Source organism: Anoplopoma fimbria, chromosome 5, assembly GCF_027596085.1.
Source record: "Anoplopoma fimbria isolate UVic2021 breed Golden Eagle Sablefish chromosome 5, Afim_UVic_2022, whole genome shotgun sequence".
Taxonomy (NCBI): Eukaryota; Metazoa; Chordata; class Actinopteri; order Perciformes; family Anoplopomatidae; genus Anoplopoma; species Anoplopoma fimbria.
In genome coordinates, this window is record NC_072453.1 from 2334728 (window position 1) to 2350921 (window position 16194).

Genomic DNA, 16194 nt, shown 5'->3' on the forward strand with positions numbered 1-16194 from the left:
CGCGAAAATCGACAGCCCATTTTTGGAAATGAGGCTTGGTCTACCTCTTGTTTTGAAAATAACTGAAAATCTTGAGTGGTAAATCTCCCACTGTCAGCTGTAAACGTGCCAAGCGGACACCTGAATAACCCCCAATTGTTCTACCGGGGATATAAATTGCAGGACTCCACAACATGATATTTTTTAGCCTTTTTTTGGGATAATTTTTTTACGCATAAAAATTACATAAAAGACTGCGCTTCACATGCATAAGGAAATATGACTCCCTGCTTGCAAAATGCTGTTTGAATTGCACAAACATGCAGCGACAGGCAATGTGATACCCATTATATCCATTACATACTTATATATTTATGTGTGTGTGTTCTTGTCTGTTTACTGTGTTGGCCGGTAACACTGAAATGAAAGAAGTCTCCAAAGGTAAGTTTTTGTCAATATTTGAGTTATAGCTTATCAGAACAATGCATTTCTATCCACTCATGATTATTGCTTCTCATTCCTTTTCTGCCAGAGTGCAGACTCTTTCAATTTGAACATGTTTTCAAGGGTTCCTGTCTCCCTTCCTGTCTTGTTTTTCAGTTGAGCAGCTCCAGCTGCTAACCCTGAAAATAACATCAAGGCGACTTCTCACAGTGTTTCACTCAGATCGAACATCCAGCAGCTCTTCCTGACAACAGTCCTTACATCAGCGGTCTAACAAACTCTCCTGAGATTTAGAATGGAAAAATGTCAGGTCACTGTGACAATGAAGAGGAGGTTTGAGTCATATAAAATGACTCAGACGTGCGTACTGTACACAGACGTGGAGAAATTAACCAAAAATAAACTCAGTCTTCCAGCTATTTTGATTTATTAGCAATGCTCAGGTCACTTGTGTCTGCATTAATTAACCCTTTCACAACAGGCAGTTCTCCATGTCAGCAGGAAAAGCACGGGTGTAATTGGAACATTGATGATGGAGGCTTTCCATTTAGTAGTGCAGGTTTAAGTGCCTTGATATTGTGTATGCCGGCTCACTAACATGGCTTCATGAACACTTTCTTGGAACGTAGCCATGTTTAATGCTGTTAATTCCACTTTAGCTTTTCCTGTTGTGATCCTAATTGCTGGCTCACTGACTTACATAGTTGCAATACATTCATTATGCATTATAATCAATGTTATAATGAATCATATAGTTATTAAAATACTTCAATAGATCATCGTTTGCTTTAACTAAAAAGTAATTTTACAACGTTTTATGTGTTTTTGAGTGTGTTCTCGAATAGATTCAATGATTCTTTTTTTCACTTTTCTTGAAGCAAACATTGACCACTTACAGGAATTAATAATCACTTTATAATGCATTATTAATGATACATTTTCTTTATGTAAAAGAGTATAAAGTGTAATACATGATGATCCTTTAAAAAAAACCCAACAACAACCAGCAATTATGAAAAACGATACATGACCTTATAAGTCATCAAAAATGCTTTAGAATTAAATATGGTTGTTGTTATTAAGCATTAAGAATAGTTTTAGTGCTAATAACTATGATTACACATAGTTATAAGTGGAATATAAAACATTATAAGGATGTTTATACTGCATAATGGACCTGTGTGTCAAATATTGCGTTAACAAATATTGTACAACCACATGATTTTGTGACAGTAGATATGATATGATTTCAGCATAATTTCAAAAGCTACACTACATATAATGTCAGGTGTTTATTGTGACCTGTTCAGGAAGTGATCCAATAAAAAAATAATCTGTAAACATGAGGAAGAGTGTATCCTACTCTGTGTACTTCTGCAGCTTCTCATTAAAGTCAGTGAAGCGTAGCAACAACTCCTTCAGGGTGTTATTACAATACTTGGTCCTGACCTAAGGAACGGAACTACATTGTATTTGAGACAGAGCCACTGTTGGATTTAGTGTGCTCACTGAGACACAGTCGAATGAAAAAACGAATTATATTATGAATTATAATGTCATTGTATCCAAAATTGTACCTGCCAGGGAGGCGAGGAAACAATGTATCTAACACAAACAAGCAATACTAGGTTTTAAAAAACAAAACACGACCGAACAACAGCATTTCATTTTGTTCTCTATAATTATTTTGTTATTTCTGCAATTATTTGCCCCGTACTTTTCCACCACGTTGCACTCTATTAAGTCACGTAGATGTGCCGTGCAGCCTGTCTGTAATTGCTCATCATGCTATAATCTTCCTTTGATTCGCTAGAAGATTAGATTTGTTTATCAGCTCCTCAGCTTCAATGTGTCACAAGCACAACGTTAGTCATGTGTCTTTTCTTACGGACTGACAACGTAAGTCTACCGGTTTTAAAACCGTAAGTGGCGTGACGTCATAAATGTGCACTAAGGTATGTCTGTAGGTGACTAAGTGGGAGTCATGTAATAAAAGAAAACGCACTGGCGGGTTATCCAGATTGAAACACCCAATTAGTGTCACAGATGGACAGATGAAGGAAGAAAAAGGATAAAACAGAAGAAATCAGGACAGTGGAAAGAAGCCATCAGAGAAGCTCCAGGTGAGGTTTTAGTTGTACCCAATGCAGTCCCTCTTCATGCATTTTTTATCTGCATCAGTGTGATCTGGTGCCTGAAACTTGACTAGAGTGGGACTACAGTGGCTACAGCTGTTGATGGTGTTTTTTTCCTAAAATCCAGCACATTTTGTTAGAGTTGATGTGGGTATATGAAGGGGAGGCTTGCCTGAGAGAGGTCCAGCTCTACCTATCCTGATGGTCATCTCATCAGAGTCGAAGGGTTGGAACGACGGCTCGTCTGCTCTCTCTTTGTCCAGCTTGGAGTCGGGGGTAAGAGCCAAGGCTGTGTGGGGGTCAGCACCAACACCCTGTGGATAGAGACAGCATTTTATGAACAGAAGTTGGCAGGCAAAACTTTATTTTATGGGTCCCCTAGTTTCCTGCTTATAGTATGGGGATTTTCCTAATGGAAAGACAAGCTGGTAACAGCTTATTCTTAGAAAATACCTCAAATGGCTTTGTCATTTGCATTCTAGGAAGAGGTATTGAGATCTTTTACTGAGGTAAAAGCAGCAATACCTCAAAATATTGCCATTAAAAGACAGCATTTTGTGAAATATATTCCTATTTGATGTTGTTATAAATATGGATGTATGAACAATGTAAGCACGGCATCAGCACAGCCTTGAAACTGACATGTTGGACATGCTGATGCAGGTCACTGAAGTCACTTTGTGTAAAGTAAATCAGCACAATTTTGTACAATGAGATGCTTTAAAATTTGTTTAATTTCCTGGTGGAGATAAAAATGTGATGATGAGCAGTAACAGTACACTACACAACACCATTAAATTACACTTGAGCCAGAACAAAGATCAAACTTTTCCACCCACTACAAATAGAAAATCCTATCACCAAGATTTCATGTTCCACAGTATCCGAGGCCAAACAATACACACAAGACTGAGCAACGAATGAGCGGCACAGAAAATGGCCAATTTGATGAAAACATAGAGCCCATATATGTATTAGCAAACCATCATCTGAGTAATGGCTAAAAGTGAGTAAGGGATAAAAACCATTAGCAGCCATATTTCCGTTCGTTCATGGCTGCAACATCTCCATTCCTGTCCAGTCACAGGTTAAGTACTGTGAGAGCTTGTGTGCGTCGTAGTGCAAAGAATGTACCACATGTTTTCTTGGAAACCAATTCAAGTTTTGGGAATATTTTATATGTACACATTATTCATTTTTAATTCATTGAATTAGCCAAACATGCTAAAATGATTCATAGAGTATTGACTATAGCTATTTTCCAATTCTTATTAATTTTACAATTGCAATAGTTGCAAAAATATTTGGGGTTGTTTCCAAAGATATTTGGGGTTATTATTATTCTAATATTTAGATTCATGTCTGTTACCATCCTCTTATATCAGGATCCGGGTGCATTGAGATGATGGAAAACCATGTAGATGAACATGAAATAAATATGACCCTTTAATGTGAAAGTGAAAACAGCTTACTACGAAGTGATCCAAAATAATAACAAATATAAAATAATAAATAAGTGCTTCTTTACATAAGTATATCAACCTCCTCCAATTCAGTATTTATTAGATGCAACTTTGTCAGCAATCACAGCCATCTGTCTGTGTGGATGGGTCTCTTTAAACTTTGCACATCTGGACGCTGTAATTGTTTCCCAAAAAACTGATTAAGCCCTTCAGATGCAACCTGAAGGGCTTAATCAGTTTTGCAGAGAAGAAGATGCAGCTGCAAACTCTCCATTTGAATGACATCTGGACCACGACCAGGTCCCTCCAGGACATTAACATATTGTTTTGAGGCCATTCCTGTGGAGCTCTGGCTTTATGCCTCGGCTCAGTGTCTTACTGGAAAGAAAATCTCTTCCACAGTCACAGCTTTCTTGAAGACTGCATCAGGTTTACCTCCAGGATTTCCCAGTTCCCTCATAAGCCTGAAAACCTGTTTCACAATTCACCATGGGGATAGCATATGTTTATGATGATGTGTCATCATAAACATATACTAACATGGACAAAAAGGTCAATTTTGGTCTCATCAGAGCAAAGAAGAGCCCTCCAGCTGACTTCAGAGTCTGCCAGTTGGCTTCTGGAGACTTTGGCTAAGAAATTTATTTTGCTCACTCTGCCAACCGTTGAAGTGTCAGTCTCTCGAATCTGAGCCTCCTTTCAGAGATATCAATGGTCTCTGGCTGGCCTCCCTCACTTGTCTTCTTCTTCTTCTTCCTCCCTTTCACACTCGCTAAGACTTGACTTTTCAGATCACTACAAACAAATGTAATACCTCCTTTAATGGAATATGTGACCGTTAAAACCAATTGGCTGCACCAGTGGTGATTTAGGTGTGTCCTAGTAATGGGGGAAAATAGCAGTGTACACACATGTAATCTTAAATGGGAGGTGAATCATTTTAAAGGCACTGCGGATACAACATATTTCTCACTCCTTATGAAACATCTTTTTTAATCAAATATGCGCCAGGAATAAGGCTTGAAACAAAAATAAAATATTGTTCATGATACATATTCTCTGAGTTACAAATTTATGGACTTAAATAATAAATAAATATGCCTTTGAAATAAATAAGAGTGGCAATAAATATATAAATACATTTATTTATATATGAATTGCCTTATTTATTTATTTCAAAACCATATTCATGTATTTCTAAAGCATATATTTAAATACATTTGAATAAAATTAAATTCCATATGAGTTTCTTTTTCAATTAGTATTTGTCATTCTTGATCTATGGTTATTACTCATGGCAGCAGCAATGAGGCGTATGAGGAGGAAGGAAGGAGGAAGTTTGCTGAGGCATTGACTAATGAGTTAGGTGGTGCATGACATTTGGGGATGATGTGGTGTCATTTTTGGGCTAAAAACACTAAATTCAGCATTCAGTCTGACCAACAGGCACAAATAGGCAATTTAAATCTTTCTCAAGAAATATTGTGTAAACAGTTTTCAGATTTTCCATCTTCACTGTTTTCATGACCATTGTATGCACCTGTTATTGAGAGAAGAATATACCAACTCCATGTACTGTGTGTTGATATCTGTGTGGGCATGACTGAGTAAATGTGTATTCAGTTGGATCTGTGTGTGTGTGTGTGTGTGTGTGTGTGTGTGTGTGTGTGTGTGTGTGTGTGTGTGTGTGTGTGTGTGTGTGTGTGTGTGTGTGTGTGTGTGTGTGTGTGTGTGTGTGTGTGTCTGTGTGGAGTTACGGGTCAGTTCATGTACCATCTCGAGGGGACATTATTAACCCACGTTGACCTTTGGTGGAGAACCATGATGCAGTCTCATCAGCAGGTCCAAGCTCACCAATAAAACACTTCTAGCAGCGGTCTGGCTCTGTTGATCACTGAAAGTCACCTCCCTCACTCTCCTACACTCTCTTGAATTCAAGTCTATTTAATCCTACTTTCACATCTGAGCCGTTTGATCATCTTACTTGAAATCGTGCAGGTGCAATCGGCAGGCTACCATGCGAATAAGTTTGATCACACCACTTAATATATCATAAAGAGACACATCTATTTGTTATTATTATCAAAATAAAGGGTTTTCATTATTCACTCCAAAGCCTTCACAGTGAAAAAGAAAAAACAATAAAAGGGTGCAAACAACACCTTGGAAGGGAAGTGGGAAAACAAGGTTTTGCCAAAACTTCTTTGATGCCAACCGAAAGTCCTTCACCATAGTCTAAGTATAGTCTTACTAAAGTCTCCAACTCCCGATTTTGAGATTATGCATGGGCAACCAACACATCTGGAGCTCTTATGGCCAATCGGCACCTGTTTTCTGTAAACCAGGGCTTCTTTCTTCTGCTTGATGGCCTCCTTCAACGCTGTGGTCAATCAGCGGGTTATTAGGTTGCGGCCACGACATGCACTGACGACTTTGGGACCACAACTCCTAGCAACAGCTTCCACGATGTAGGCTTTGAAAATGTCCCTTTCCGATTTCATGTCCTAAGCATCCCCAGCAATAGATTAAAAAAAAAGAACTTCTGGAGGTGGAAGTTGAAGACCTTGCAGACAGAGGCCTCAGCCAGACGTACCCAGTTCCACTTCAATACACGCTTGGGTTTACCAAGTCTGTCTTTCAGCCTTTCCCACCATCTGATCCAGCTGTTTGGCTCATAAGTACAAAGTCAAAGACTTTCTCTCAGCGATGCAGTCACATAGAGGCGACCCTCTTGTTCCCAAGGGGAAACCATAACACGAACCGCAGCCGGGGGCTTTTGAGTATCCCCACACCCGCCCGGCTCCTCTCGCCCTGGGCAGCACTTGAAAAGGCTAGAGTCCATCCCTTCTCCAGGAATTTGGTTCCATAACCGGTGCAATGCATGGAGGTGAGCCCAACTATATCTAGTTGGTATTGATCCATCTCCACCTCCCTGCCAGACAGATTACATTCCACGTCCCTAGAGCCAGTCTGCCTTGCCAGGGGTCTGCACAACTAGGTCCCATCCTTGCATGCAGCTCCAAGTTCACGTGTTTGTTATAATGTTAAATATATGTGGGATATTTGTAGTTAACTGATCATTTTAAGTAATATGAACATTAAACAAACCTCTACAAATGCTACGGAAACCTTTCTCTTCCCTTTCGGCTTACTGCAAGCGATCACAAACTCTTTCTTTTACCAAATTACAGTTTTGAACATTCTCCCAGCTGGAGGTGTTGGTAGTGGAGGCTCACTGGCTCAAAATCAACATTTTCATTGGCAGCTCTCTAAACAAACTGTTTATTTGTACATACATTTTGGTGATTTTTATCTTGAAAATATGAAACAGCAATCAGAGAAGTGGTCAAAATATATTCATGTAACACAATTTAAGTGTGGTCTATAATTTCACTGGCCATCTGGTTGATGTTTCCACCCACTCGTTCTTGAGGCCTGGAGAAACTGCCGATGCCTATAGTACAGATCTTCATGTGCTTTAGCTGGACTCTATATAAAAGTATTCCAGCTATCAGATGTTTGTGTGATTCATTCTGTGTGAAATCTGCAGCAGGAGAGATGTCTCAGAGGACTTGTCACAGTTTGACGAAGAAGGCAGAAGATGAGAAAGAGGTGAAAAAGAAAGTCAGAGTGGCAACTGCCCCTCATCCATCAAAAACACACTTGCACTGTCGCACATTTCACACACTCAAGCTGACTGACAGTCTCTTAATGACTTGCATACTCTGATGTATACACTCCTGCTATCCTGACTTCAGACTTTTGACCAAGCTCAATCTATTTGATCATGAGGTCAACTTTTTGAAGTAGAGCTAACCCTCACATATCAAGCAAAACACTTCTTCTGGTATAACAGATTATTAGATGCCTTGGAGAAGCATCAGAAGAAGAAAGAAAATAGTCTCAATCCTTCAATGTGGACAACTGAGTGACCTGCATAGAATTGACAGTCTGACATGTTGACATCTGCTATTTTACAATCAACAATAATACATTATACATTGTATATGCTTTCTACAAGGCTCAAATACTTAAGTTATGTAAGGCAGTGCCTGCAAAGCTTTTTATTCTGGGGACCCACGTTTTAAAAAATGACTGTGGTTTTCGGTTCACTTCTTTCATCGGCTTCAAATCCAGATTGTTGCTGCATTGCCGACGTTTTTGCATTCTTTGAGAAAAAAATGTCCACGTCTTGTCTCTTCACCCTCCCAAAAAATGAACTTTCTGGTAAACAAACACAATATGCTCCATGCGCTCTTCCCCCTTCCACCGCTACTGAAACTGGATCCCCTTAAGGTTGCTTGCCTCTGCTCGGCAGAAAATTGCACACTGCCTGTCAGACACTGGTGGCTCCTTTAATCCGTCTATCAAACAAAATGAATCTTATGTTTATCACAATGACATATTGCATATTACAAGTTGGATGAGCATGTTGAGCAATGTGTCATACCGCTTCACTAGGACTGCTTAAAGTAGAACCGGTTTAAGCTGACACACTAAACCGGACTGGCAAAACCTGAAATCGACCCAACTCTAAGCAAAACCAACAAGGAATTGATCCAGGATAAAAATATATTCAAAGGTATAATGCATAGGCACAGTAAGCAGCAGTGTAATATTTGGCAAACAACAACAAACCACTTCATCCATGAAACATGCGTACATGGACAGGACAAAAACGGCGAGACAGAATGAAAGACGGAGCAATCAATCAGCTTGCGTGCAGTTTCACACTACGTGTTGGTGGGATTTGAGAGTTGTGTGCGTCAGCTCCTCTGAATACCCCTGTGATCTATGCGGTTACCCAAAAAAGTCTTCTCTGCATAGTATCAGAAAGATGTTTAAGTAAGTCTCTGCAGAAGAACAATAACTGCAACTTCAAAAGTGTTGCCTGTCAAGCTAAAGCTTGACTATAAAAACATCAATGAGCCATGTTGTTGCAAAAAGTGGCATGACCCTTCATAATCCCAATGGCACAACAAGCAGGATGAAGGGATGATGGGATGCTGTTTTTGAAAAGGAACACTCTTTCCTAGGTGCCTTGCAGGTGCATACTAACAAACACCAAGACTGTAAAACAGCTGCAGAGAAAACTAACTACATCTAATGATGTGTAATTTGCAAGGTTGTATATTAAGCAATCTAATCACGTTTTTCGTCAGAGGATCTCCAAAATAGCCACCAAGCATCTGTTACCTCACATTGCCAGAACTCTCATTTGCCAGTCTTACAAAGCTCTGTGTAACAACATGTTAACATAAGTATTAACATTGTGACACATTTGGAAACCTAGATGTAGCAATTTGCTTAGCTATGAATTTGACTTGATGAATTCCTACCCTTGAAAACTGCATCTCAAGTTTCTTTATAGTATTTGTTTTTGAATCAATTCAGAGTTCTACAGTGATATTTATCAGTGTCATTTCTCTTTCAAAACTGATTTTATTTTTGTATACAGACTCTAAATGGTAGTGTTCAAAGTGAACACCATTTATCCAATTTCCTGCTTTCAGCTGAGAGAGGTCACCAGGACTGTTATTGTAGCCGGGACCCAACACTGTAATCACCACTGAAAAGGAACTCTTTACAAAGCTGGTAAAATAAATGCATCACAGATATATTAAGAACTGCAATGCACTCCCCTCTTTCATTTGCCTTTTTAATGAATTAATTTGCATCTGAATAAATGTTTTACATTGCTTTGTTCACCCTGCAGATTACTAGTCACTTTGTCATCCTCCTCGCTGATGGACATTTTAGCCAGTGATGTTGGCCATAGAGGCACGACAGTTCAATGGCCTTTTCTACTCCGACTGCACATCTGACATTTAGAAATAATAAAGGGGAGGGTACAATGAGACAGCAGGCTTTTTTCCAAAACATCCCATTTTACCTTGGGTAGCAGTTTGTGCATTTATATGCTAATACATAGTACATGTATTAGGAAACTGCTACAGATTCAACTCAAAAACATGTCTGGGGTTGAGTTATGGACTCCCCAATTTAGCTTCATTCCTGAAATGATATTTGCCAAAAGCAAAAGTAAAGCTTAAAATGGAGAAGTGAGCCCTGTCGAGGCAGCTTAAACTATCATTATGACATAGACTGAGCCGTTAGGGGCCAGGCAAGGAGGATAAATGACTCAATGCCCAAATGTCTCTGCGTGTCTCACTTGATAGATCATAGGGATGCTGAGAAAGTGACGAGTATCGGCAAACACCTAGTCAGATCTTCTGCTGATCAACATCCATTTAATCTGCATCCATGTAGTGGTGTGCAATCAGTCTTACCAAGTTCTACCTCATTGAAGTTTCAAAGATTAGAATAAAATGGAAGGAGCCTCGGTCTGTATATGTGTCTGTCTTTCGATATTCTTGACAGCCGCTCATCCGATCGACTTCATGCTTGGCGGGTGTATTGCTAAGGATACAAGGAATCGCAATGTCAAGTGCTCTGCAACATAAAAGGCAACACACGGGTTCAACTGGTATGAACACTAATAAAAGGAATGTTCCCTTTGCATGTACATAATTTGAATAACCTTGGTAGAACTTGGCAGATAAACAAACAAGGGAGATTAAAGAATTTAGGCTTGTAGCTACCCCAGGATTTACTCGGTCAAAACTGATTTGACTAATTGATCATAGTTTACCATATTAGAATGTGCAATGGCATAGAAATGTATTTTAACTGTAAACAAAGCTAAAAACCTAAACCAAACACTGTAGTTACGCTCAAATCACCCAACTTCAAAGCTTAAGCATGATCAAAAGCTAGCTGGTGCAATAGCCTCAGCTGTCTAAAGCATTCTGTTTGAACAAATAATAAAATTTCTCTCTGACAGCATGTCACAATGAAGAACCTTTAAAACCTTTTTACACCAGTAAGAAATTGTGAGATACCCAGTTTCTTTATAAATAGATATCTCTGGTGCCTGTGTGCATGTGAACATATTTTACTCTTTAATGCTTTCCCATTTGGTTTGTGCTTTCTGTGCAAGCTCAGACACACAGTGTTATGTTTTGATGCTAACAAGCTAGCAAACAGTACGTAGACTCATAAGCTATCTTAACACCAAGAGGTATTAATATTTAATATCTACATCATGTCAATGTTTGATTTCACCTTGCAACTTTGCAATAAGGCAACCTGTAGCTAAAACTTGTAAAGTGCTTGATTACAAGAAAATAGGGCCTCTTACTATTTCTTACTGGTGTAGAATGGTTTTAAAGGTTATTTATGGTGACATGTCAGTGAGACAATGTATAATTAGTTCTAATAGAATGTTTTAGGGTGACAAATTGCACAATTTTTGGTACCGATTTTGGTAATTTTTGGTACCGATTCTTTAAAAAGGTGCAGCATGTTTTCATTTGCATCACTTTGAAACTTTGCAGGACAATATTAAATTTGTCAATTAAGTGTGATGGCATGTACGGGTTTTCTTTTTTTCTTTCTCTGCTTGGCGTAAACAATGAGATCTTGAAAATGAACGTGCATTTTTTGGCCATTAGTTAAGTAGGGTGCTGTGGGTGAGACCATAATGATTCCCTAGTTAGACACTCCCCAATAGCTGATAAAAACTAATTTGTCTTCTTGCTGGAGGTGTTATCCCCAATGACTACTTAAATCAGCGCTAACATCAAAATGCCAAGGTATATACACACACACTCATGGTACGTCTTGATCCCTATTTTCGACTGTAGAAGTTGATTACAATTAGTGCATTATTTGTGTTTAATAGTATCTTTTAAAAAGCTACTTTAAAGGCAGAATGAGTAGGAATTTGGATGTATGGACGCAAACAAAACTGTCTCTCTCAATCTCCACTTACGACCATGTACAAATGTGTCAGTGTCTGTATCTGCAGACCCTGCCTGCTGCCTGTATTTTCTTTTTTTGCCGTGTCTGGGACATTTCTGGGCTCCAAACACTATAAAAGTATTGGGACAGATAGTGAGCAGGCATCCAAGAGGAAGCTACAAAAATGGCGGTTGGATAATCGCAATATCTCATAACTCTGTAATCTACACACATTATACAGCCAAATGGATACTCATAGCAAATCTGCATTTATTAACAACATGTTAATTACTCTCACATGCAAGGTTAATCAACAAAGCACATGCACAGAAACACACTAAGTGCAGTGTTATTGTTAGATGGAATAATAAAATATTCATTATAAATATATTCACATAAGGACGATACCAGTCACCTCTTCCTGTTTATTACAAACACACACACTGACGCAAATTTTCGGAAAAAGTAAACATGTCATTATTGATCAACACATATGCCCCTTAACCGATGACGACATGAATCTGTGTGTGTATGTGTGTGTGTGTGTGTTTGTGTGCATGTGGGCTGACATCCTGCCAGAAAAAATGAGGTCTCCTGGTCTGGCACTCAGCTAATTAATGAGTTATTAGACTGCTGGTAAAGTATCGTTTGACATTAACACCCAACACACAGAGGCCCCCCTGTACATGCACACATCGGCGTGTGTGTAATAAGGTGTGGATCCTGTTGACATCTGAGTGGGGATGGTGATAATGATGATGATGATGATGTCAAACTGACATCCTGCAAAGCAACTGGCCCGGAGACATGATGAAAGGCACACATTTCACAGAAAAAAAACAAGGGACTTTAATTTGAAGTATTTATAGGAAATTAAATGTGTTCAGCACCTAATTAGCGGAACTTTGGTGGCGGCTATACATTCACAAAAGTTGCATTGAAAACACTAGATTAAATACAGCCTTAGATATACAAGATAAGATAATCCTTTATTAGTCCCACAGCGGGGAAATTTGCAATATATAAAAGGAACAGTTTAACACTAGGGGAAAGCTAAGCTAACTGACTACCGTATTTTCCGCACTATAGGGCGCACTGGATTATAAGGCACACTGTCAATGAATGGTCTATTTTCGATCTTTTTTCATATATAAGGCGCACCGGACTATAAAGCGCATTAAGCGAAACAAAACAGTCAGTCAGTCAAACTTCCTCCACTTCCGTACCATTGATTCATTAATGTTGACTTCTCTCGCAGCTGCTCTATTCCCATGTTCTACTGCGTGAAGTCCGCGTCGTAAGCGTGTCTCTTGACAGGAGCCATGTTGGGTCCTTATACACACACACTGTAATATTATGGTGAAGCACAGTATGTATTACTCCACGACGCTCCTGACTACGGTAGCCGTAATGCTGCTGCGGTGCGGCTTTGTAGTTTACCAAAGTCGTACTGAAACATGTTGACAGAGCGCCGTGTACCACACAAAACCGCTTCGAGGTCAGTAAGCACAACCAGAATTAATCCATATATAAGGCGCTCCGGATTATAAAGCGCACTGTCGTTTTTTGAGAAAATTAAAGGCTTTTAAGTGCGCCTTATAGTGCGGAAAATACGGTACTTGCTTTATCTTCATATTTAGAATCAAGATATGAGAGGGGTATTAATCCAATCACCTAACACTCAGCAAGAAAGCAAAATAATATATTTCCCAAAAAAGGCACGCTCTCTTTAAAATGTCCCCCTCTACTCAAAAAAACATTTAGCTTATTGTTACATTATTTGGATGTCGCATATATACACATGACTTTCACACTTTTCCAGTGATGAACTGGTGACGCCAACATGTGAAGAAACACACTGATGCGCCAACAAACGTAGCGAGGAAGAAGACTGCAAACTAATTAACATGGATGTTAAACAATGCAGGTTTCAAGCTTTTGAAATGGGCTTTGAAAATGTTTAATGGGTATGGGAAGCTTGCAACACGTTTGGTAAACGTCAAGGATGCTCACAAAGCATTTTGGTGGGTAACACTGAATGTAGACAGAAACTTATTTGTTTGTGGACAGGAAAACTCCACAGGAGCAGGATTTTAGAACATGGCCCCCTCATGTTTTTTCTGGCAAGTTCGAACTGGATAAGCAAAGTCTGTATTTGATTCGAATTTACTGACATTATTGATATGACGTCAAGGCTCTGCGTACTGTAACATAAAACAACTAAAAACTAAAAACCTTGCAAGAAAATACGACTTCAAATTACAGAGATGCAGATTTGCGAAGATCTAATATCACATGAACTGAATTTGGCAGATTTGGTAGATAATTTGTAGTGGAATTTTTTACTTGACAAATTTGCATCGAATTAAGATGATTATATTAACAACAACAGTAAACTGTATAGCACCTTTAATACACGAAATGCAGCACAAGGTGCTTTATATATATATCCAAAGTACAAGAGGTCCCAAGGTCATACTAGTCTCGGGTGAATAGGGCTTTAGTGTGATATACATACACTTAAATGGGACTTGTCCAGTAGTTGAACTTTTGAAATCAACAATATGTATATAAAAATATGTTTTTTCATTGTAGGAGAAGGAGAAACTGCCATTTAACTATTTTTTTTACCAGGAAATTTAACTTTTTTTGTTGAAGAAAGCAGAACAGACACAAATGATGAATTGACGTGGGGTATTTTCATATATTTTCAAAAATGTTTGGAGGAGGTCTTTTTTTTTTGATGAACGACAATCATTATTCATATTCCTGTTCTTCTGTAGATTCCACTGATGTTGGAACATGTGGTGATATGATTTTCGTTCAAACAGTATGAATATTTTAAGAATCAAGGAAAACAACGTAATTAGTCGAAACAGTATTTGTACAGTGCAGTAGAGACTGGTACCTCAAAACGTTTCAGCGATATATAACCTCAAAGGTATGCAGTACATCGTGTTATTCTAAAGCGGGTAGGGGCTCCTCTACTTGTGTCAGGAAAGCTTCCTCCTTGAGAGCAGTTGACATCCTGCTGTTAAGAAAATAGTAACACCAGCGTATGGGCTTCAAACCCTCACATCAGGCCATGCACTGAAGCATAGTCACTCATGTTCAAGTGTAATTTCAAACCATCGCTGTCATGAGTAGGACCTCTTGATGCTCATCAGTATTGGTGGCTGTTTCGATCTGCACCAATCACTTAATGTACGTTAGTGTTGAAACCTACATCAAATCTTTGTAACAGAAATCTAAAAAAAAGAATTGCATCATTTTACTACCAGGAAAAAGATTTTGTATAAAAACAGGTTTAGAAATATTTTATATATTTATAACAAAATAATTGTATCTTATTGATTTATGTAATTTAGAAAAAGTACAAATAACAATAAAAATATAAATAATTTAATCTATAGATATACATTTTAATTTTTTTATTTGTAAAACTTTATTTATAATATTTGTATTCAATTGGATAGCAAAGCACATAAATAATAATTCACTCCTGCTAGTTCATTGATTGATTTATTCCACCTTACATTACATCTCATGCCAGTTTCATGTAGAGGGCAGGTGGTTCCGACACTGTGCGGTGATTCAACAAGCACTTTGTATTAAAAATCTAGCCAGGTACTATATCCAAAAAGACGGCGGTGAAACATAGAGCTCTCTTCACTTTAAAATGCTCTGCTGCCAAGCGGCCCCATCTCTTTGATCTGCCACTTAAAGCCTTTCTCCTTCTCGGGCTTACAATGAGAGAGCAGGAGAATAATTCGAAGGAAAAGCTTGAGAAAGCATGAAACAATTAACTTTTAAAAGGAAGTACAGCTATTTGAGAAACACACACAAATTAAATGAACCACACACACTCCAGGGACCGGGGTTGACAAGGCTGGAATAATGAATTAGTTTGAAGAGTTCTGTCTTCTCCTGAGAAACACATACTGTTATCTTCAGAACATGTTTTCTGTGATCAGGGGGGAGAAACATGTAGGTGTGTCCAATCTTGTCCCTGGGCCTAAATTAAAGAGAATAGATGCACCCAACTTATATCGAGGAGTGCAACGTTTACTGTGCTCACAGATCCTTTAAACTGTCAAATGTAAAAAAGTTTTCCCCTGCTGCAGCTTGGGGCTATCAAACTATACAAATTGTTTTTTTCTCCCTCCACAGTTCTGTTGTCGAAAGCAGAAACAGTGACTTTTCATACAATACTGAAGAAGCTACCAAAAACCTCCCACTTATAACCTTCTACACGTTCAGGACCTAATCCACTTTTTTATGGTTAAGATAGGACTGGAATGTGGAGGAATGTGTCTGCAATGCAGCCCCAGAGGAGTATTTTCACACACAGGCACAGATAAAAAACACAC

The 16194-nt window shown here is 38.7% G+C and overlaps 1 protein-coding gene across 2 annotated transcripts in view; it reads right to left on the reverse strand.

Moving 5' to 3' along the window:
* LOC129091468 (zinc transporter ZIP11-like) overlaps window positions 1-16194 on the reverse strand; it is a 108711-nt gene that overhangs the window by 37399 nt on the left and 55118 nt on the right. Inside the window, exon 5 of one of the 2 annotated variants that reach the window (XM_054599103.1) lies at window positions 2752-2872. In XM_054599103.1, the coding sequence (XP_054455078.1) occupies window positions 2752-2872 (121 nt within the window). Of the gene's footprint in view, window positions 1-2730; window positions 2873-16194 lie in introns of both variants that reach the window. The other variant, XM_054599102.1, reaches the window with a different exon arrangement.